Source organism: Gracilinanus agilis, chromosome 4 (genome assembly GCF_016433145.1).
Source record: "Gracilinanus agilis isolate LMUSP501 chromosome 4, AgileGrace, whole genome shotgun sequence".
NCBI classification, from domain to species: Eukaryota; Metazoa; Chordata; class Mammalia; order Didelphimorphia; family Didelphidae; genus Gracilinanus; species Gracilinanus agilis.
Window position 1 is genome coordinate 128105858 of NC_058133.1, and position 23266 is coordinate 128129123.

The 23266-nt window shown below is 34.8% G+C and overlaps 1 protein-coding gene across 1 annotated transcript in view; it reads left to right on the plus strand.

The window, feature by feature from the left end:
• IARS2 (isoleucyl-tRNA synthetase 2, mitochondrial) overlaps positions 1-23266 on the plus strand; it is a 70640-nt gene that overhangs the window by 31897 nt on the left and 15477 nt on the right. The window contains exons 13-17 of the mRNA XM_044671637.1: positions 12652-12754; positions 13330-13423; positions 17335-17443; positions 19291-19393; positions 21148-21273. Of these exons, the coding sequence (XP_044527572.1) occupies positions 12652-12754; positions 13330-13423; positions 17335-17443; positions 19291-19393; positions 21148-21273 (535 nt within the window). The remainder of the gene's footprint in view (positions 1-12651; positions 12755-13329; positions 13424-17334; positions 17444-19290; positions 19394-21147; positions 21274-23266) is intronic.

Genomic DNA, 23266 nt, shown 5'->3' on the forward strand with positions numbered 1-23266 from the left:
ACCACTTTATTCTAATGTTTTCTCCTTTTTCATTCGTCTTTCCCCCTCACTTATCTATTGTGATTTTAAATTTCTGTAACCCCAACTTGCATTGATGGGGAGTTGATGTAAAGGGTGGGATTTTTTGATTTAAGGTTACACAAGGTAATTTTTTTCCATTGAGATTATATTCTTAAAATCAGTGACTAGTTATTTTCAAACGAGAATTGAGGATTTAGTTTTAGATCACAGATAACTAAAAGAATTTATTGGCTAGAGCTCAGATCCCCAACCATTTCGTGAAGAAGAGGCACTCTTGATTTACTCTAAATTTTGAGATTTTCAATGGTATGTTCATAACAAACTAGCTTGGTAGGATTAGAGTGAATATTAATGGCATTTCCCACTGGACCTAGTAAAGAAAGTACCTATATATTCCCCTTCTTGGCAAATCAAAGATTTGGTGGAAATAGATGGTTTAGTGAGCTACTAACATTTAACAGTAGTGGTTGGTGAACCCAATTCTAAGATGTGCCACACACGATTAATGTTATTTTACAGTTAATAGTGCTGCATTTTATTTGATGATATCTCTTTTTTTATGTTTTCTCACTTCAATGAATTTATTGCAGGTCATAAAGGTTTCTCTTTAGAATGACATGCATCCTTTGTCAAAGAGTGGACAGTCTCCTACTAGGGACCCCCATTCACCAGGCCAGCCCTCTCTTTGGAAGTACTGAATCAGGGACTTAGAATTACTATAGTGGGACATGTCCTTTATTTTTGTAACACTCCTTCCCTCCCCCCTCCACCTCTCATTTCTCCCTAAATGTGGGAGAGGAGGAAGGGGAGGAGTGATATGAATTAATCATTATCCTCCTTTACAGGGTGTTCATATATGTTAATATATTTCAAAAGCTTTAGTCAGTAACAGTTTGCACATTAAAAAAAAAAGCAGCAGCACTTAAATTGTATCTGGTGCTTGGGGAAAAAATCAAAAACAAAAAACCAAATTTTATTGTACTGAACATTTCAGAAGGAACAACAGCCTAGTGAAGTCTATTCAGTGCTTTTTAACTTCCCAGCTAGGCAGACTCTTTGGCAATCTGATTCCACAAGAGCAGGCTTCCTCCCATTTCTACTCCTCAATTTACAGAACATTTCTGTACTAATTCTCCTCATGAGTATTTGTGATCCAGACCTGGCCAGGGTGCTAACTATGGCTGAGGTAGTCTGCACCTATCCATTGCCTCAAATTTCCTCCCTCCGCAGATGGGGTACTTATATAAATAAATGTATTTACGTTAATAAATGTTTTATGTATTTTTAAAAAAATGACATGCATCCTTCTTAAACTTTTTATTCTGTTCATAACTAAGTCTCTTAAATGAGGTGAAATGCTTTAAACTTTGTTCCTCTTATCACGTGCTGTTTTCTGTTTTTATGTCTCACTCAGAAGAGCACCCCCATTTATATTGCCATTTAGTGCCAATAATAAATTCACATAATTATAAAGTTACAGGAAGTATGATGGAAATGTGTCATGAGCATAACATAATATTTAAATTAGACACCTGGGAATTTTAGCTGTGTTGTTACTTTTGTAAACCTTGAAGCACAATAGAATGACCTGTTCCTATTACTACTATCAATAAAAACTTGCAAATGAGTTGCTTTATTTTTTTCTCAGTTTTTGTTTATGTATGTGAAAACCCAGCTTACTTGTATCATTCTTAAGAAGTTCTTGTATTCCCTGCAACTACTATTGTTGTCTTAATTCTTTATTATTCATATTTTTAACTTTTGAAACATTTTATATTGCTACTCCTTTGTGAGATAGTTGTGCAACCTAGAGTAAGAAGGTGCAAAGGTCAGTGTGCCTTTCCCAAATATATAAATCATAGGGTCATAGATCAAGACCTGGGAAAAGAAACTATCCAGTCCAACCCTCTCATTTTAAAGATGAGGAAATTGAAACCCAGTGAGTTTTAAGGGACTTTCCTAGAGTCACAGAAATAGTTAATTTAAGATGTGGAATTTGAACACAGGTACATTATTATATAAGCACCTGACCAAGAAGCTATTTTCCTATAACAGATATAAAAACTGTTTAAAATACTGCATCGTTGTTAGGCAATTTTCTTTATCTCTCAAATTAATTAATTAAGGATATTTTTCCATGGTTACATGAATCATGTTTTTTCCTTTTCTTCTTCCCTCCCACATCCCAGAGCTGACAAGCAATTCCACTGGGTTATACATGTATCATTGTTCAAAACCTATTTCCATATTATTAATATTTGCAATAGAGTGATCATTTAAAGTCAACATCCCCAATCATATACGCTTCAAACCATGTGATCAATCATATGTTTTTCTTCTGTTTCTGTTCCCACAGTTCTTCCTCTGAATGTGGGTAGCATTCTTTACCATAAATCCCTCAGAACTGTCCTGTGTCATTGCATTGTTGCTAGTAAAGAAGTCTGCTACATTCGATTTTACCACAGTATGTCAGTCTCTGTGTACAATGTTCTCCTGGTTCTGCTTATTTCTCTCTAGGCAGTTTTCCTTATTTTTATTTTTTTAGGCAGTTTTCTTTATCTTTTTTTTTTTAAATATTTTTAAACCCTTAACTTCTGTGTATTAGTTCCTTGGTGGAAGAGTGGTAAGGGTAGGCAATGGGGGTCAAGTGACTTGCCCAAGGTCACACAGCTGGGAAGTGTCTGAGGCCGGATTTGAACCTAGGACCTCCCATCTCTAGGCCTGGCTCTCAATCCACTGAGCTACCCAGCTGCCCCCGAGGCAGTTTTCTTTAAAGGAACTTTGTGAAGCTGTCACTGTGTTTGTGTTTTCATCACCATTATTAGAAAAAGTTTTCAGAGTTTTTCCATGTGAAAGAATCTAAGATTAGTTTATCTTTATGTAAACAAATTGAACAAGTAGGTATTTTTCATCTTTTCTCCTTGACAAAAAATGTGGTCATCAAAATGAACATCATAAAGGTGAAACAAATGAGAGCTTTGATTTGACTGAAAAATTCAAGTAAATTCTCTGATTACCAGTATTCTTTTATTGATAGTTAAGAATTAAATATTTTCTTTTTTTTATTTGTTTTTTACTCGGTCGCTGTCATTCAAATGTATGTAACTAACAGTTTGTAGTTTTGAAGCAGCGCAGACATACAAGACATTAGCCTACAGAAATGACAGACAAACTTTAAATATAATGTCTGTAAATTTATAGGTCATTTTCCTGTACAGCATTTCTTACTGATGGCAGCAATTCCTTCTTCGTTACTGTAGCACTTGAATTCAGGAAGGGTAACTGATGCCTGGGTGTTTATGTTTTATTTATATTAGACATATTTTAGAAGACAAACTGAAGAGTTTTTTGTCTCTTGTACCCCCAAACCAACTCCTGCCTCCTGGAATCTAAATTGAGTTTGTGAAGCCAGATGATACTTTTCTTCTTTCTATAGTAATATGCCAGTGCCCACCAGGAATAACAGCATTTCAACTGGAAGTCAATGTAGTCTACTATAGAATTGCTGTTATGTTTGATAACACTGATTTAATCTGAATGATTGATTTTACTTTGTAATATTTGGACAAAGTAAAACTGAGAAATTACCTATCTGGATAAATATCAATTCTTTTTTAATAGAAGAAAGTCTTGATTTAGTTCATATCTTAAATTTAATGGCTTACATGGCATAAAGCATTAAAACATTTTTTATTTGTGGCATGAAATCTAGATTCTGATCATTTGCATCTTACATGTGGTGTGACCTCTGAGGAATTACTTTTTCCATTTTATATAGGAAGTAGTGGTTTTTAAAGATAACAATTATTCATTTTGTTATAGTGTGAAGTTTGTGCCAGGTTATTTGTTTTTAAAAAATTTAAGACTTTTAACAAGGTAGCTTTAAAAAGGGACACTATATATAAAGTGTCAATAATGATTTAATTTTTAAATTTAAAATGATAAATATAAACTGTGAAAAATCATTTTACATTTTTCAGACTTTTTCTACTAAGTCAACAGTTATTTTGTAGGAAGTAATTTCTTATATTTAAGTTTAATGTCATCATTGAACATAGTTCATAAGTAGATAATTTTTCTGGAAAATTATAACATTAAAATCAGTTATTCTAAACATATTATAGAAGTTTAAAGGATAATTTGAAAGTTTTCAGTTACTGTATAATCTTGTCTTAATTTTTAAAAATGTTCTCTAGTTTTAAATTACAAATTTCTTTCATTGATTTTCTTGCTTAAATTTCCCTTTAGTGAGTGGTCTAACAAATATAGACTTAAAATTTAAAGCACAGGATTTTATTAATGAAACTTCATTCTTAAATAGAACTCATTTCATTGATGAAATTCAAAACATAGCCACTTACCTCTTTCCAAATAAACTACCTGAGAAGTTGTTTAATATTCCCTTGTAAATGAAAAATTGGCTTCTGGTCTTTACTGTTTCTACTTAAGAAGACTGAGGAACTGAGAACTCTGAAATGAGTTTCTTCATCCCTTAGAACTCACAGTGGACTTTTAATTTCTGGTAACAGGTTAAATAAGCATTCAGTACAATCAGTATCAAAGTTCAGAATGATTGGTGTCATGGTAGCTTGAACAAACAAGTAATACATGATACAAAATTTTAGATAAGGTCTAAGAGCAAAGTTTTATGGTAGGCTTACTGCTTTATGAAATGAAGTACTTAAATTACATTGCATAGTGATAAGTGAGGTTGTTACCTTTGTCAAAGGCAATTTATACTATCTTAAGCTTATAAATTATATATGTAATGCAAGCATAGAATAATAAAATGAAGAGAGAATCTCAGAATTATGAAAGAAAAATTAAAATTTAACACATATATTTTAAAGTCACAGAGTTTTTGATAAAGTATAATTGCTTAGAGATCTCAAAATCAGACAGTTGTAGAAGAGCTATTACTAATTTAATTAACTTCATATTTTATTTTTCTGCCTATGTATATAATACTAAGCTAGATATTAGTCTCTGAAAAAATTTTCTTTAACTTAAGTTTGACTTTTAGATAAAATAAAAGCCTGAAAATTTAGTTAATGATTAGTAAATCTGTAAATATTTAATCTGGTGTTTTTCACCCAGATTATATGTCTATGTAGTAACAAGATTTACAGGCCATTTTCTTTTTTTTTTTTTTTTAAACCCTTGTACTTCGGTGTATTGTCTCATAGGTGGAAGATTGGTAAAGGTGGGCAATGGGGGTCAAGTGACTTGCCCAGGGTCACACAACTGGGAAGTGGCTGAGGCCGGTTTTGAACCTAGGACCTCCTGTCTCTAGGCCTGACTCTCACTCCACTGAGCTACCCAGCTGCCCCCGGGCCATTTTCTTGATAATCTTTGTCTTCTCTTTTTTTATACCATTTTTTTATTCCAAGTAAAATTTTCTTTTTTTTTTTTTTTTTTTTTTTTTTTTTTTTAACCCTTGTACTTCGGTGTATTGTCTCATAGGTGGAAGAGTGGTAAGGGTGGGCAATGGGGGTCAAGTGACTTGCCCAGGGTCACACAGCTGGGAAGTGGCTGAGGCCAGGTTTGAACCTAGGACCTCCTGTCTCTAGGCCTGACTCTCACTCCACTGAGCTACCCAGCTGCCCCCCCAAGTAAAATTTTCTTAATGAAAATTATCTCACTGAGCTTATTTTGAAGGACTATATTTTTAAATGAACTGTAGAGGGAGGGGAAGTGGAAAGGGGAAGATGCAAAGGAAAAGTCTTTTTTGCCTTCCAAAAATAATTTATGTAAAATATTTCTGACAGGATCTCTGAATTAAGAACTAAAGTTGGGGGGGGGCAGCTGGGTGGCTCAGTGAATTGAGAGCCAGGTTCAGAGATGGGAGATCCTGGGTTCAAATCTGGCCTGAGACCCTCTCTAGCTGTGTGACCCTGGGCAAGTCCCTTGACCCCCATTGCCTAGCCCTTACCACTCTTCTTCCTTAGACCCAATACTATTGATTCTAAGATGGAAAGTAAGGGTTTTTAAAAAAAAAAAGAACTAAAAAGGGATTTATGAATTTAGAGATGAAGAAACTGAAACAAATTAAATTCCTTTCTCACATATAACAAGTATCCAGGTTCTCTGACTTTAAATCCATCACTTTTCCTTCTCTATTGATAGTTCACTTTAATTATTGTAACTTAGCAAACATTGATTGGCCATCTGCTATTTTTAAAGCACTGTTTGGAGGCAGCTAGCTAGCTGGCTCATTGAACTGAGAAACAGACAGAGAGAAGGGAGGTCCTAGATTCAAATTTGTCCTCAGACACTTTCTAGCTGTGTGACCCCGGGCAAGTCACTTAACCCCAGTTGCCTAGCTCTTTTACTTTGGAACCAATATTCAGTATTGATTCTGAGACAAAAGATAAGAGTTTTAAAAAAATAAAAGCACTGTTTGTAGAAGGTGCTGAATAATTGTATATCCTGAGGTTCTTATCTAGACTTCTTATTTTAGTCTCTTGCATGTAAAGAAGATGGAGTTAAGATATTGTTGACCAAAATAGATTGCATTAAGAGGTAGTCACTAGAGAAAAGCTTGGGACAGAATAAATAAAGAAAATGATGAATTGACCAAATCTATGATGACTTGTTTTCAAAGATGGAACAAATATAACTTGAGGATTTTGAATTTTTGGACTCTTGTTACTCTTAACTAGTCCTTTTAAGATATGTATATGTCAAGCTAGGAATTACTTTTATTTTTCCATGTTGCATGTTATAAAGTATATATTTTAAAAATCAGAATTTTAAAATATGCTTGCATAGTGGAGTAAAGATGCAGTTGACTGAAATAGGTACCATTAACCTAATGTTCTAATATCAAACACAACCTGATTCACTTTCTGTCATTTTGTATTTATTACAGTGGACTGAGAGTATATGTGCTTCAATAAGATATTTTTTCATTTCCTGATTTGGGTGTCTGAAATGTATTGTGAATTTTAATTACATGAAAAGGGTCACAGTCTTAGATTAGTGCTGCATCTAGTATACTGCTATTTTCTTTGAATAAGTATGAAAATATTAGGCTTATTGAAAATGAGGAATAGGTTTCTTCTGTAGTTGCAAGCTTAGAAAGAATTCCTGTTTTGTTTTTTAAATGGACAGGCTGCTTTTCATAGTTGTTTTTTTAAACTCTTGCCTTCCATCTTAGAAGCAAGGCAAAACAGTGCTAGGCAATAGGGGTTAAGTGACTTGTCCATTGTCACACAGCTAGGAATTGTCTGTGGCCAAATTTGAATCCAGGACCTCTTGTCTTTAAGCCTGGTTCTCTGTCAACTGATCCACCTAGCTGCCCCCCTTCGTAGTCTTTCTTATGGCCTTCCTAATAATATGTTAGAAACTGCAGTACAGAGTTGCAGTGATGACTTAATGTCACAGACTACAGCTGAATCATGACCTTTGTAATGAACATTATGCTCTGGCTACTCACTGAACCTCTGAGACTTCCTGCTTACCTGTCTTCAACTCTGGATCTAAGTTACGATTATATCTATATAATAGAAAGTTTTCCTATATTTCTTGGCAAGCCACAGTATGTAATTTGTGAATTGGTCATTATAGTTTATACATAAATCATAGTTATTGAGAAAGTAATTTTGGCAAATTAATTACTTTATATCTCAGTTTTCCTTTTTTATTAAAGTGAAAGTAGTATAACCATTCTGGTTATAGTAATCCAGTTATGTGATATTGGGCCCAAGGAAAATTCAGTTTTGCAGGGGAAAGGGAAATGAAAGGATAGGGTTCAAATGTGGCTTCATACACTTCCCAGCTGTGTGAACCTGGGTAAGTCATTTGAACTGCTATTACCCTGTCTTAAGACATAAGGAAAAGGGAATTTTTTTGGTTTTGTTTTGTTTTTAAAGGAAAGGAAAGGAGAGAGATGTGAGTTTATTGTCTTGATTCAGTGGGGATTTAAGGGGGAAAGAATAGTGAATGAGAATTGAGCTTCATAGTTTGGTCCCAGCCAACTTTACAGATTTATTTCCTATTAGACATCTACATCCTAACCAAACAATACAATTCACTGGTTTCCAAACCCAACATTGTTTTCTCCTGCCTAGTACAGGCCATCATTCCTTACTCCTAGAATCTTCTGCCTCACTTCTTTACTAATTTTTTATCTTTATTCAAGGTACAATATAGGTGCTACTTAATATATTAAATCTTCCTTGAATTTCTTAGTTGTTACTGTTCCTGACCTCTTTCTTCAATTCTCTTGTATTTACTTATTTCTAAGCATTTTGTATTCTCCCTGTAGAAGGTAGCTTCTTGAAGGTGAGAAATAATTTGGTTTTGTTCACATGCAGCATTTTTTTCTCTCCTTCCTTCCCAAAGTTGTTTGTGTGATAGGTTCAGCTTATAAGACTTACTAAAAAAAATTTAATTGTAAAGAAAAGTTTTTAAAGGGAGAGAGAGGAGTACTTTTGATTTTTTTTTTTTTAATTACTGAATCTCTAATAGAAGTGCTGTGGTTCTGACCTGCAAGAACTTTATGTTTTGCCCTCATGCCATGACTTTAAATCATGGCTATGCAATAGGGATGTCAGGGAGAACTACACCGTGGTCTCCAGCTCTGAGGAACTTGAGGACTTTGATTTTGGTAGCTTAGCTCCCAAGAGCCCAGGTCACTCACATCATAGAGGATAATGGGATTAGAAGTTTAGACTGAAGGATCCTTAAAGGGCATTGAGTCCAACATCATTTAATTTTTTTACTTTATATTTATATTTCACTGTGGTGAAAAAATAATTGATAAGCCTTCTCTCGGGAGGGCTTTTTGAATTTAATTATTCTTTCTTTTAAAAGGCCACATTCACTGTGTGACCCTGGGCAAGTCACTCAACCCCCACTGCCTAGCCCTTACCACTCTTCTGCCTTGGAGCCAATATACGACTCCAGGATGGAAAGTAAAAGTTTAAAAAAAAAAAAAAAAGGCCACATTCGCAGCCTCTCCAGCTTGGTAAAAATATCTTCCAGATTTTGGGCTGGGTCTCCCAAGAACCCAGGACCAGCTGCCTAACTACCACTGGACTAGTTTAGCATTATCTCAAGTAAACTTTTATTGTTTCTCAGCTTAAAATGCACTAGTCTCCAAAGGAGAAAATGTATTGTATCCTAACATTTTGGGCAAAGCAGTGCACAGGAGGCTCCTAACAGCATCTGGGACACTTTTCAGACCTGGCAGTCAGCCTGGGACTCTGGTCCTTTCTCAGCAGCATAGATGCGGCCAAGATTTTGTACTTTACAATCTTTTATTCCCCCCTTTTTTTTTTTAACTGCTGGGTCTTGTTGCATCATAAGCAGCTGAGTTAAGTTCCAGTCAACATCATTTCCATTACCCAAGAGGTGCCTAAATTCTACAAATGAATAATAATGTTGATGGGGAAGGGAACATACAAGGATGTCACCTTCTCCCCAAACCCAGGGCAACTCTTCTGGTCATGTTTTGCACAATTACAGATTGTGCAGACTGTGGCAAGTTCTTTTCAATTTCCTTACCACTTATCAGCCAGGAGCATTTTTTTTTCTTTCCAGGGAAATTGAGCTGAATATTGACATGATTCAGATACCTTTGTTTGATCCCTCTGGGCCCTTTACAAGACTGACCAGTCCTTCAGAGAGGTTGTAGCATTTTCTGGGATATTGCCAATCCGGTTTCTTAGAATGGGCTTCGTTTTAGTTGTGGATCCTTTGAAGAGCACCATTTTGTTTTAAAAATGAAGAAATTGAGACCCAGACAGGTTCATTGACTAGCCCAGGGCCACAGAACTGATTTGAACTCAGGTCAGCATGGAATCCATTGCGCCTATAGGTAAATGTGAATTAAGTAATATGTACTAGATACTGAAAAGAGGAGATCTCATGGAGAAAAGTAAGGATCGAGGTAAGTCTTAAATATGCAGAGACAGAAGTGGAAGGCATTTCTTAGATGGAATAGGGTGGGGGCAGCTGGGTAGCTCAGAGGATTGAGAGTCAGGCCTAGAGAAGGGAGGTCCTAGGTTCAAATCTGGCCTCAGATACTTCCCAGCTGTGTGACCCTGGGCAAGTCACTTGACCCCCATTGCCCACCCTTACCACTCTTCCACCTGTGAGCCAATACACAGAAGTTAAGGGTTTAAAAAATAATAATAATAATAAAAAAAAAGATGGAGTAGGGTGGGAAGAATTGAGTAAGCAGTAGTGGGAAAGTGTGAGTGAAATTAGTTTTTTTTTTGTTTTGTTTTGTTTTTAGTTTTTTAGAGACAATGAGTGAATTGGTTTGGCAGAATTAGGAGAGTCACCTTCAGAGAGTGTTGAAGGAGTAGGCAGGTTGCTCAATGGATCACAGCCAGGTCTAGAATTAGGAGGCCCTGGGTTCAAATCTGGCCTCAGACACTTTCTAGTTGTGTGACCCTAGGCAAGTCACTTAACCCCCATTGCCTCGCCTTTATTGCTCTTCTGTCTTGAAACCAATATACAGTATTGATTCTACTAAGAAAGGTAAGGGTTTTTTAAAAAAAGAAAGAGTATTAAAAGGGCAACTAGGTGGTTCAGTGGATAGAGCATCAAGCCTTGAGTCAAAAGGTCCTGGGTTCAGATGTGGCCTTAGATAATTCTTACTTTGTGACCCTGGACAAATCACTTAATCCCAGTTACCTAGCTCTTATTCTTTTATTTTAGGGTTGTTACCAGGACAGAAAGTAATGTGTTTTGTTTTTTAAGAAGATGAATATTGGGACTTAATAGAAAAATACATTGGAGACCTTGAATACCTTGTTTTTAGTCTCCAGTTGTTTTTTTTTTAAACCCTTACCTTCCATCTTGGAGTCAATACTGTGTATTGGCTATAAGGCAGAAGAGTGGTAAGGGCTAGGCAATGGGGGTCAAGTGACTTGCCCAGGGTCACACAGCTGGGAAGTGTCTGGGGCCAGATTCGAACCTAGGACCTCCTGTCTCTAGGCCTGGTTCTCAATCCACTGAGCTACCCAGCTGCCCCCTTCAGTTGGTTTTTAACAGAAGGTGGCTTGATCAAAGTGGCATATTTGGAAGAGAAACATTTCACTGTTTTATTTGGCAAAAGTGTGTAGTGAATGTAGGCAAAAAGATTTGGCTGAAAGCTATTATAATATTCCAGGTAATAATCTTGACAGCTCTCTAACCCAACCAGACCCTGAGTCATTCTTTCATGTCCCATCCAGCTGTTTACCATCTGCACTATAACTATATATGTATATCCCATTCTACTTTAACCATTTTCCCCTGAGAACCTAATTAATACATCTATTATTCTTTTTTTTTTAGCTTTATATTGAGATCTCTTTCTCTTTTTTTTAACATCACTTACTTTCCCAGCAGTGTCATTTCCCTTCCCCAACCCAGGGAACCATCTCAGATAAATGTTTTTAAAGACAAAAGGAAAATGGAGAGGGTAAAAAATCAGCATAGCTGATCAAAAAAAGTCTACACATATGTGCAATGTATAAAACTTGTGGATCCTCAGCCTCTGCAAAGTGATGATGTGGGAATGTCTTATCATAATCTTTACTTTTGAGTCAGGCTTGTTCTTTATAATTTTGCAGCATATTTTTTGAGAGAGAGAGAGAGTGTGTGTTTCTTTTCCTTCATAATTGTCGTAGTCATAGTGGATATTGTTTTCTTGCTCTGCTTACTTCATTTCGAATGAGTTCATTTGGATTTTATCATATTCATCACATTCATCATTTCTTATAGCACAGTTATATTCATGTGCCACAGTTTGTTTAGCCATTCTGCAATCAATGGCCATTTACTTGGTTTCTAGTTCTTTATTATCACAAAAAAGACTACTACAACTACCTTGGTGTATATAGGAACTCTTTAATGCTTTACTGGGGTATAAGCCAAGTAATAAAAGCTCTGGGTTAAAGGATATAGGCTTTTTGATCACTTTTATTTGTATAATTTCAAATTGCTTTCCAACATTGCACTAGTGTATCTGTCTTCCCTAAAATCTGCCAATATTGACTAGTCTCTTTTTTGTTACCTTTGCCAGTTTGCAGTTATAGAAGATGAAACCCTAGGGTTGTTCTCATTTTTATCTTTTTTTTTTTTAAGTGATTTGTAGCATTCTTTCATATGGTTATTAATAGTTTACTCTTCTTTTTGAAAATTGTTTGTTCATACTCTGTCATTAGATTTCCCTTTAGCTCATTTGTTATCCTTATTCTTTCCTAGACCCAGACATCCTTCATAGCCCCCACTATCCCCTATATGCGTAATCTTCCCTTGTTAGAGTACAAATCCCTGAAGATGTGAACTCTCACAGTTGTACAAATATCCTTGGCATGTGGCATATGTTAAGTGATTAACTGTTTTTGGTTAATTTCACTAGCAGGAATCAAAATATTTAATGCTTGTTTAGCTGGTAGAATGACTTTAACATAAAAAAAAGTTTGGAGGATAAATTTAATTTTGGAGGAAGGTAGAATAATTGGTTTGTTTTTGCAAAATGTTGAGGACTAGTATCTAGTAATCTACAATTGTAGCTATAATAATTGGAGAATCAATTTGGGATTGAAAATAAGGCATTAATTCTATTATTTCTTTAAACCTTAGCTACGTTCGTTATGTCACTGACTGGTCCTTTTTTCCTTTCAACAGCCAAACTATTGAGCACCTTGTTAAACTAGTGGAAACACATGGAAGTGATATCTGGTGGACTCTTCCTCCTGAGGAGCTTCTGCCCAAAGACATCTTATCTAAGGTAAATTATTAATTGCAAATGTTGACTACTAATACTAAAGAGTCTGGGGATGATTATTTTTAAGATTAACAATTATTATGTTTTGAAAGTGGGCTTAATATAGTTAAAATACAAAAAGTATAAGGAAGATGTGGTTGGCTTATGATTACAAATGGAGGACATTATCTTGATTCCATCAAAGAATACAATAGCATAGATGCTGAGATAAATAAGATAAATAAATAAGAAGAAATAGTTTTTGCCTCTAAGAATGTATAGTAGAAAAAATAAGATGTATACTATGTTCAAGTTCATACAAGGAGCATGATTGATAAGATCATGTGAAAGAGAAATCATATCCATGCATGTGCTGTAGGGGATGGGACAGAGAGAAGAGAAAGCTTGATTTACTTAATACTTAAAATATTTTTTAAGTGTTTTTAGTGTTTTAAGTTATTTTAGTAATATAGTATAAATAAATTTTATGACACCTGAAGTAATACATTTTTCTGAATTATTAGCCATTTGTTCTTGCTAGGCATTTGTACAATGTTTTATGTATAATTAATATGCTTTTTTCACTTATATCTCATTAGCTTGGTGGACCTGATAAATTGGAATATGTACCAGGTCAGGATATCTTGGACATCTGGTTTGAAAGTGGAACTTCATGGAATTATGTTCTTCAAGGTATTAAATAGAATGTTATGTATTCTGTGGTCATTTAAAGGTTTGAGATTCAAAAAAAATGTGGCATACTAAAAACCTATAATAATTTTCCTATTTTTAAAATTTACAATGTCTTAAGAGAGTTTTTGCATTTAGCCCCTGATTTTACCTATTAGCAATATTATATTGATGGAGATTAAGTAACATATTTATAAAGCTAGTCTGTGGCAGGACCTGGATTGCAGTCCTGTGGACTGTGCTTTCTATATACTTCACATCTTCCTTCCTTCCTTCCTTCCTTCCTTCCTTCCTTCCTTCCTTCCTTCCTTCCTTCCTTTCTTCCTTCCTTCCTCCCTCCCCCACTCCCTCCCTCCCTCCCTTTCTCTCTCCCTCCCTTCCTTTCTTCCTTTTTTATTCTATATACTTTATTATTATTTATTTTTTATTCTATATACTTCACAGCTTTCTTTCTTTTTATTATTTTTCTAATTAATTAATTTAGAGTATTTTTCCATAGTTGTATGATTCATGTTCTTTCCCTCTCCTCTTCCCTCCCCCATCCCAGAGTGGACAAGTAGTTCCACTGGGTTATACATGTATTATTGCTCAAAACCTATTTCCATATTATTAATATTTGCAATAGAGTGATCATTTAAAGCCAAAATCCCCAATTATGTACCCATTGAACCATATGATCAATCATATGTTTTTCTTGCTTTCTTTTAAAAAAGTAAATACAAATATATAGCTTAGTACTACTTTTATTTTTAATTAGTGATGATTAGAGTAAATTAGACAAATGAAATGGAGGCCCGGGGGGCGGGGGTGGGGTGGGTTCCTAAGGTAACGAGGCATAAAAAGATGGGGGAGGAGAAAGTGACTGAAAGGCTATATAAATAGTGATTCAAGGTGGCTACATTTAAAGGATTTGATTTCTTTCCACTAAATTTAAACTCTTTAGTTTTGTTTTTCCCCCAGAAATGTCACTGATAAGCAATGTCAGACTTTAAACCTTGCTATTCCATGTTTTCCCATAATCAGCATTTTCACCTTTGTCTCCAAAATTATTGTTTCAAGTGGCCTTTTCTAGTATGGTTGAGAAAAATATCAAAAGTGCAGAGAGGCACTCACAGTTTTCCAAATTATCTTGAAAATGCAGGCAAATAAAGCCTCAGCAGGAACAAGGATTTCTTGTATTCATATGTAGAAAACTATTTACACTCATAAGAGTATGCTTCATGTGAAATATTAATTTAGTTATTAATCCTACTTCAAAAGTTCAGGAATTGCTTCAGCCTGCCTGAGAATTACTGCTTGCTAATATCATTATTGGGTGATTTCTTAGATAGTCACACATATAAGTTAAATTCAAGGCTGTTGAATAAATTAAAATGTGATGAAAACTGTGTCACTAATATTCTTTTTTTATTTATGTTTTCCTCAGTTATATATAAAAACAATTTTTAATGTATTTTTAAAATTTTGAGTCACATTCACCTCCTTATTCCCTCTCTTCCCTCCTCCTTCCTGAGAAAGCAAGCACACTATGTGCAATAATAATGTAAAACATTTTTCTTTAGTAATCATTTTGTAGAAGAGAACCAGAAGCAAAAAAGATAAAGCAAGTGAAATATAGTATGTTTTGGTCTGTATTCAGAGTCCATCAGTTCTTTCTCAAGAGATGAATGACATTTTTCATCGTGAATCCTTGGGGATTGTCTTTGATAACTTACTAAGAATAGACAAGTCATTCACAATTGTTCATCGTTTAATATTGCTGTTACTGTGAACACTGTTCTCTTGGTTCTGCTTATTTCACTTTGCATCAGTTTATGTAAGTCTCTCCAGATTTTATTAATAAGGTAAGGTCTAGGCAGTTGAACTTAAGTGACTTGTCCAGGGTCACACAGCTAGGAAGTGACTGAAGTCTGATTTGACCCCAGGACCGCTTGTCTCTAGGCCTGGCTCTCAATCTCAAGCCATCCAGCTGCCCCTATATACCATTAATAAATGATTATTAATAAAAATTATTAATAAAAGAATAAAGCGAGGCAAATGTCCAAGCAAAATAACATTTTTTATCAGGGTCTTGCTGTCTTATGGATCAGCAGCTTGCTTCCATTTGTGCCAGTTACCCCAAATAAGAGAACAGTTTCCCCTTAATTGGATTAGGGGAGTATAGAACAAGGTAGATGACATCATATTATTGATGTCAATATTATTGATGTCAATATTCCTGACATCAATTATTGATGTCAGGAAACAGCATGATTGGTTGCTGTTATAGGAAAAGTTATAAGGTAGATATATAAATATATTGACAGCAGAAGGCAAAGAGCTGACATAGACAGACCCCAATGTTTATTTACCTATTTCATTGCCTGGGAAGGAGAGGGGCGCTAGCATGGACCCCTCATTCTTCTCTCTTGAGGCTTATTATTTGAGTCCTGGGATAAGGTCAGAAGAACAGACTAGCCCTTTCTGAACAGCAAACCAGACCTCCTTGCAGGACAGCTTGGTGGTGTATCAGGCCTAACTCCTTTGATTTCACACACATTGCCTAAGTTTTCTTAAGTTCTTGAGTCAGAAGAACTGAATTTCTAAACTTAATTCATTATAGGCCATCTGAAATCTGAACTAAGCTCAGAGACCAAGAACCTTGACATAAGCAGTTACGGAACAAAATCAATTAATTGTAAATAGGATCAATAAGAAAATGATGCAGGATCAAACTTCATCCTCTCGTATTTCTAGGACATTGATGAGATAATTAATCATTCACCTCTTCTTGAGTTGTCAACCCAGTAATGCTAAATAAACATCTAGACTCTTGCTGTTGCCTCCAAATACACATGAGTAAATTATTATTGCTATCCTCTGCTTTCGCCCGTCTTCCCCACCCTCACTTTTACTTTGTCTTTTAACCATATATCACTTTAGTAATACCTGTACAGAAAGACTAGCAAAATAAATAAGAAAGTCCTTTTAATCTGTACCATGGAGTCCCTGAGGTTTACACTCATCAAATTTTGACATTTCAGAAATACTTGTACATTACAGACAATTATATTTCTTGTACCAATATGTATTTATAATTTGAGAGTGTATAAATATATACAAATTGCCACTATATTGAAATAATATAAATTATCAAATAATTTATAATGATAGTCTACTTGAATAATTTAATTTAGATTTTAATGCATTATATGAATTGGTACCTGATTTGGAAATTCATTAAAAAATCTTAGGTTTGGAATATCATAACCTCTTTTCATAAACCTTCTTGTCCTTTCTTACAGTGCCCTTCACTATTAATGCTCCCTCTTTCTAATCTTTAAATTCTCCCTGTTTACTAGTTTCCTCTCTGCTATCTACAAACATGTCCAAGTGTTTAAAAATTTTTTTAATCTTTCCTAGATTTTTCATAACTATTGTCATATAGCTCTCTTTCCTTTCTCAGCTAAGCTTGAAAAACTATAGACATTAAGTGCAGATATTTCTGAATTCTCCTCTCACTCTCTTGTAAGCTCACTGCAGTCTGACTTTTGATACTTCCTTCCCCATCACAGGAAGCACCAGCTCTGCTAAAGCATAGGAACGAGCCACACGTGTACTGTATCCTATATTTGTTTACGCGCTGTCTTCCTTCATTATAATAAAAGCTGTTTGAAGGAAGGGACCATTTTTGCTTTCTTTTTATAAGCTTAGAACTTGACACAATAACTGACACATAATCTTTCATAGATGCTTATTGATTGCTACACATCAATATTCTGAATACACAGGATATTTAAAAGTCATAGTAGCTATGCAGAATGTCAAAAAGAATAGATTAGGCATCACATTTTCATAACGGCTTGATTTTCAGTGTAACATTATTCTTTTCTATTGTAGGAGCTCTGAATTTGTTTTTTCTATGTTTCTATAAGGTCCAGAAAAAAGGGCAGATTTGTATTTGGAGGGAAAGGACCAGCTTGGAGGTTGGTTTCATTCTTCCTTATTAACTAGTGTGGCAACAAGGAAAAAAGCCCCTTTTAAGTAAGTATCTTTATCACAAACCAGCTAGTTTGTATATTTCAGTCAATTTTAACATGAATTCATTGAGAGCCTACAGCAGAGTAAGCACAATGCTAGGAGTAGAGGCAGGACACCAGGAATAGAGGTAGGATACCAAGAAATTATTATCTGCTTCCTGCCTTCCAGGAGCTTTTAGTATCATTGAGACACAACACAATTGTGGAATAATTGTCAGGTAGTTTAAGTATATTATCTATGTGTCAGATTATAAGTCCTTTAGGGGGAATCTTTATGATATGTCATAATTGAGGAGAGGAGATTGGTGTTCAAATAAGCTTTGATTGAGAAATGGTTACGTTTTGGACAAGCAGAGAAAATGGGACCTATGGAAGAGAGAGAGATTATCTTGAGCTTTAGATGCCATTCTATTTCTAATATTTACAAACAATTGGTAAACTAAAATACTGATCCTGGAATTTAGCATTAGAAGGTAGTTTGACTTAGAATTACAGTACTGTAACCTCCCACCTAGTGCACTTCCATTGGATTAAAAACTAAAGCTAGGGGGCAGTTTGGTGGCTCAGTGGCTTGAGGCCTAGAGATGGGAGGTCCTGGGTTCATATTTGGCCTCAGACACTTCTGAGCTGTGTGACCCTGGGCAAGTCACTTGACCCCCCCATTGCCTAGCCCTTACCACTCTTCTGCCTTGGAACCAATACATAGTATTGATTCCAAAACGGAAGGTAAGGGTTTAAAAAAAATAAATTTAAAGCATACCATAAAAATAGATGAGTTTTATAAATTTAGGTTGAGATTATGAGGCATGTGGCATGGTAGCAGGCACGGGAGTCAAGAAGATCAGAGGCAGTTTCCACCTCTGAGCCATGCTTGCTATATGGCCTGAAAGTGGTCATTTTAAATTTTTTAGTGCTTTAAAATTAAAACTAGAAGTTGCAGAACATTTGTTGTTATGCATTGGTAAAGAGTTTCACCATTGGGAAGTCTCTACACTAATGCAATCACAAGTCCAGTCCAGAAGAAAAAAATGTATACTGTCAAAATATTTATGCTTATTGGATTGATTCTCTTTCTTTTGTCCACTCTGTCTTGACCATCTCCCCAAATGAGCACAAAACAAAATAGTTCAGTGTTTCTCCTCTAACCCTAGGCAAAATTACTGTGATCTCCAACTTTCTGGTGCACCTTGCCTTCTCTTGTTGAATAATAATAGAGACCTCAGAATAAATAAATGGTGCTTGTATCAGCTGCCAATAAACAGAAATAAATTTCTTCGAACCTTATATCCAAAAGGAGAAAGAATTGTGGGTAATTAACTATTATAGCAATTGTATATACTACCAGAAATTAATAAAACAGTAATAAAATACCCTCAAAATGTCCACATTTATATTTATCTTCATTTTTCTTTCCCTTATTAAATTAAGTAATCACATTTAGACTTGTTTTCGCCAAAAACTTTGCTATGTGGACCTTATTTTTTGAATCAGACCTAGTTTAAGTAACTGATGAATTGTATTAATTTTGAGAATTATAAAAAAGGTTCTCATCATTTTAATTTTATTTTTATTTTACATTTTTAAAATCCTTACCTTTTGTCTTGGAACTCATACTAAAGTTCCGTTCCAAAACAGAAGAGCAGTAAGGATTAGGCAATTGGGGTTAACTGGTATGCTCAGAGTTACACAACTAGAAAGTGTCTAAGGCCAAATTTAAATCCAGGACTTCCCGTCTCAAAGCCTGACTATTCACGGAACCACCTAGTTGTGCTGGTTCTCCATTATTTTTCAAGGCAGTTTATGTTTTATTGCCTAACACTTTTTATTATAAAAATGTTTTTGTCTTTTCAGAGCTGTTTTGGTTCATGGGTTTACTGTGGGTGAAAAAGGAGAAAAGATGTCTAAATCTCTTGGAAATGTGGTTAGTCCAGATTTTGTCATCAATGGAGGTGAAGTAAGTGACTCAATAAACAATTAGCATTTTTATTATTTTAAGGATTTAGATTGTCATAATACTTAATTAAGTCCTTAAATTTTTTAAAGTTGCTTTATGCTTGCTTACATATAGTGTACGCTTACATTGCCTTAGTTATCTTGTCCTTTATCCTGATTTTATAAATAATGAAACTGAAAAGGGGAGGTTGTGTGTTCTCTCTAAGGTCATGCTAATGTTGAGTAGAAGGCCAGATTTGGGTTTTATTTAGATACAAAGTCTTACTTATTTCTAGACACGTTTCAGAGTTCCATGTGAATTATTTGAAATTTATATCTCTTTGATAAACAGTTTGGATTTTTGTTTTGTTGATTAGTCATTTTAATTGTGTCTGATTCTTCATGACTTCATTTGGGATTTTCTTGGCAAAAAGACTGAAGTAGTTTGCCATTTCCTCCTCCATCTCATTTTACAGCTGAGGAAACTAAGGTAATCAGGGTTATTTGACTCACCCAGAATCACAGGCACTGAAGTGTCCGAGGCCAGATTTGAACTCAGGAACATGTGTCTTCCTGCCTGTAGGCCTGGCTCCCCATCCACTGCACTACCCGACTGCTTTCATAAACAATTTAATCACAAGCTTGGCAATAGCCACGACTTTAAAATATCATCTAGTTTTTTTTAGGTACAGCCACAGAGTAAGCTGCTAAAAGAAGCTAAGACTTCAGAAAATGGGAAGTGTTAAATATTATCTTTATTTTTGTACTCTTAGAAAATAAGCCATTGTTTTTGATGAATTTGATTAATGTACATATCTGGTATTATTCATATCCAAGCTTTCTTTGCAAATAATATGGTTCAACTTAGGATCATAGAATAATAGTTAAGAGATGGAAAGGACCCTAACAAATAGGTATATAATTATCTAGTCCATGTCGTCATTTTATAAATGAGGAAACTGAGGCTTAAGATCATATAGATTCGTAATGTCAGAGGTGAGATTCTGACTTGGATCTATCTCTTTACATTGAACCAATTTCTTTTTCATAAAATAAATTTATCGAGACCGATAATATATTGCTATCCTGCTTTGCCAAAGACTTGCTAGTGTCCAATGCATTGTGTCCAGAATTGCTAGAGAATATTGGAAAGCCTTTCTTTGATACCTGTTCTCTCTACTCTTCTCCTCGGTTCTGTTCTTGGGAAGGGGTTCTAGTTAGTCAGTAATTATTGGACTCCTGCTGATTACCCTATATATAGCTATATAATATATATAATTAAATATGCATAGCAATACCTGGTAGATAATGTAGGAAACATAAGCACTTGACAAAGGTACAGAGCTTTTTCTTCAACTTTTAGACTGTAGGATTTAAATCAATGTCCAATACTCCAAGTATTATATTTTATAGTTTATTAATAATCACTTGAAGTAAAGGAATAAAAAGGTAATTATCTAAAAAGGTAAAGATCATGTGAGTCTGCCTCTCACCTCACACCTCCACCAAACAGGATAACAGGAAGAGCACAGAAAGCGGGGCTACATAAAACTTATTTCCTATGTCAGCATGTAACATGAGAAGAAACATGGGATGCTGGGAATTGTAGTTCTAGGGTTCAAATTGTAATTACACAAGACCTAGTTAAATCTGTTGTATTTGAGATTTTCAAACCTTGTATATTTATAATGAAATGTTTCTATTTCACATACTGCTTATGGACCTGCTTTCAAATGCATAGTTTGTAATTATGGTTTGTGTTTTTCTCATGAAAAGGATTTAAGCAAAGATCCTCCCTATGGTGTAGATATTCTTCGATGGTGGGTAGCTGAATCGAATGTCTTCAATGAAGTGAAAATTGGGCCACGTATACTTAATGCAGCGAGAGATGATATAAACAAGGTCAGTAATTAAACTGTATATATATTTCTGGAAGCAAAATGCTACCAAACAATTGCAATTAAAAATTACATTTTGCTTTTAGATAAAGAAGCTAGAGAAGTTTTAAGTTTTCTCTTGGTAATTATCATGAATTTTTAGAGAGTATTTTTAGTGTGTTTTCATGGGCCTAGTTTACCTTTTATAAATAATAGTTTGCAGAAATAACTGCTATACTGCCTTGGCTTTGTGCTTGATTTGTATTTTTCTGCAAATTTCTGAAGTAGCTAATTGCAAGCATTATTAAATTTCATTAAAGCAACACTTTTTTCTACTATTTAATTTTCTTTTTATATCACATTCATCTTTGAATATATACCTTCCTGCCTTCCTTCATAATCAAGATTTTAAAAAAGAAAGAAAAAAAGTTGGATCAACAAAGCCCACCAGCACATTGACTATATCTGATTGAGCAGCATTCTCTATTCCTTTAGTGTGTCCCTATTCCCTCCCCCGCCTCCTAGGCTAAGGGAGCAAGTTACATTTCCTCAAATCTTCTCCAGAGACAAATACTTTAAAAATATATTTTATTTTTCCAAGAACAGAAGAAAATAATTTTTAACTTTTGCTTTTTAAAAATTTGAATTCTAAATTTTCTCCCTCTCTCTCTTCCTGAGAAGGCAAGCATTTTGACACAGACTATACATATGCTGTCATATAAAATGTATTTTCATATTAGTCCCTTTGGGGAAAAAAAACAAGTCAAAAAAATTAAATAAAAAAATTTTAAATGTGTTTTTTGAAGCTAATATGCTACTATGAAGGGATGATCTTATCAGACTTGGGAGGAGTTACCTGCCTAAAAATGCAAAAGACCATGGGGGCAGCTGGGTAGCTCAGTGGATTGAGAGCCAGGTCTAGAGATGGGAGGTCCTCGGTTCAAATCTGGCCTCAGACACTTCCCAGCTGTGTGACCCTGGGCAAGTCACTTGACCCCCATTGCCTAGCCCTTACCACTCTTCTGCCTTGGAACCAACACACAGTATTGACTTCAAGACAGAAGGTAAAGGTTTTGCATAAAAATGCAAAAATCCAACCAGGACAATTTAAAAATAATAATCTGAAATAAAGCAGGACTTTAATAATTGGAGGGAACATTCAATATTTATGAAAGAATTATCAATAGTGAATACTTAGTGTACACATTTAATACAAGATTATTCAACATCAAAATGTTTTTTTTTCTTTAAACTGGATAAAACATAATGAACATGATATGAAAAAGAAAATCTACCCAGTTTATCTAGAGTCCAGTGGTTCCCAAACTTTTTTGGCCTCCCTCTCCCTTTCCAGAAAAAATAATACATTTAAAAAAATTAATTTTTTAAAAAATTTTAATAGCAATTAATAGGAAAGATAAATGCACCTGTGGCCATCACTCCCGCCTTCCCCCCGGATTGATGCAGCACCCACCAGGGGGTGGTGGCGCCCACTTTGGGAATCACTGATCTAGACTTTTGAAGCATGGTTCTGCATTGCTTTCCACAGTGCCAGCAACAGTGCTTTGGGGTATCTCTCATCCTTCAGCTCCTCCGGCATCTGTCATTTTTCTCTTTTGTCATCTTTGCTATTCTAATGAGTATGAAGTAGAAATTAAGTATTACTTTTATTTGAATTTCTCCAATTTTTAGTGTAAATTCATCACTTCTACCACATATCCTACTCCAAAATAATTAAAGAGAAGGAAACAGGACTGGTGGTAGTTGCAGAGAAAACAGATATATTTATTCATTGCATGTAAAATTGCAAACTATGGAGAGACTTTTGAAAGCAGTCTGTAAATCGGCATTAAAAGTGACAAAAATAATATTTTCCATCAATCCAGCAATTCCATGGTTGATATTAAACTTTTAACAGTTATCAAAAGAAAAAAATGAAATGATCTCTTCACAGATTTTTTTTAGCAACATAATTTGTAGTTGTAGAAAATTTAAAATAAATTGAAAGTCTAATATTT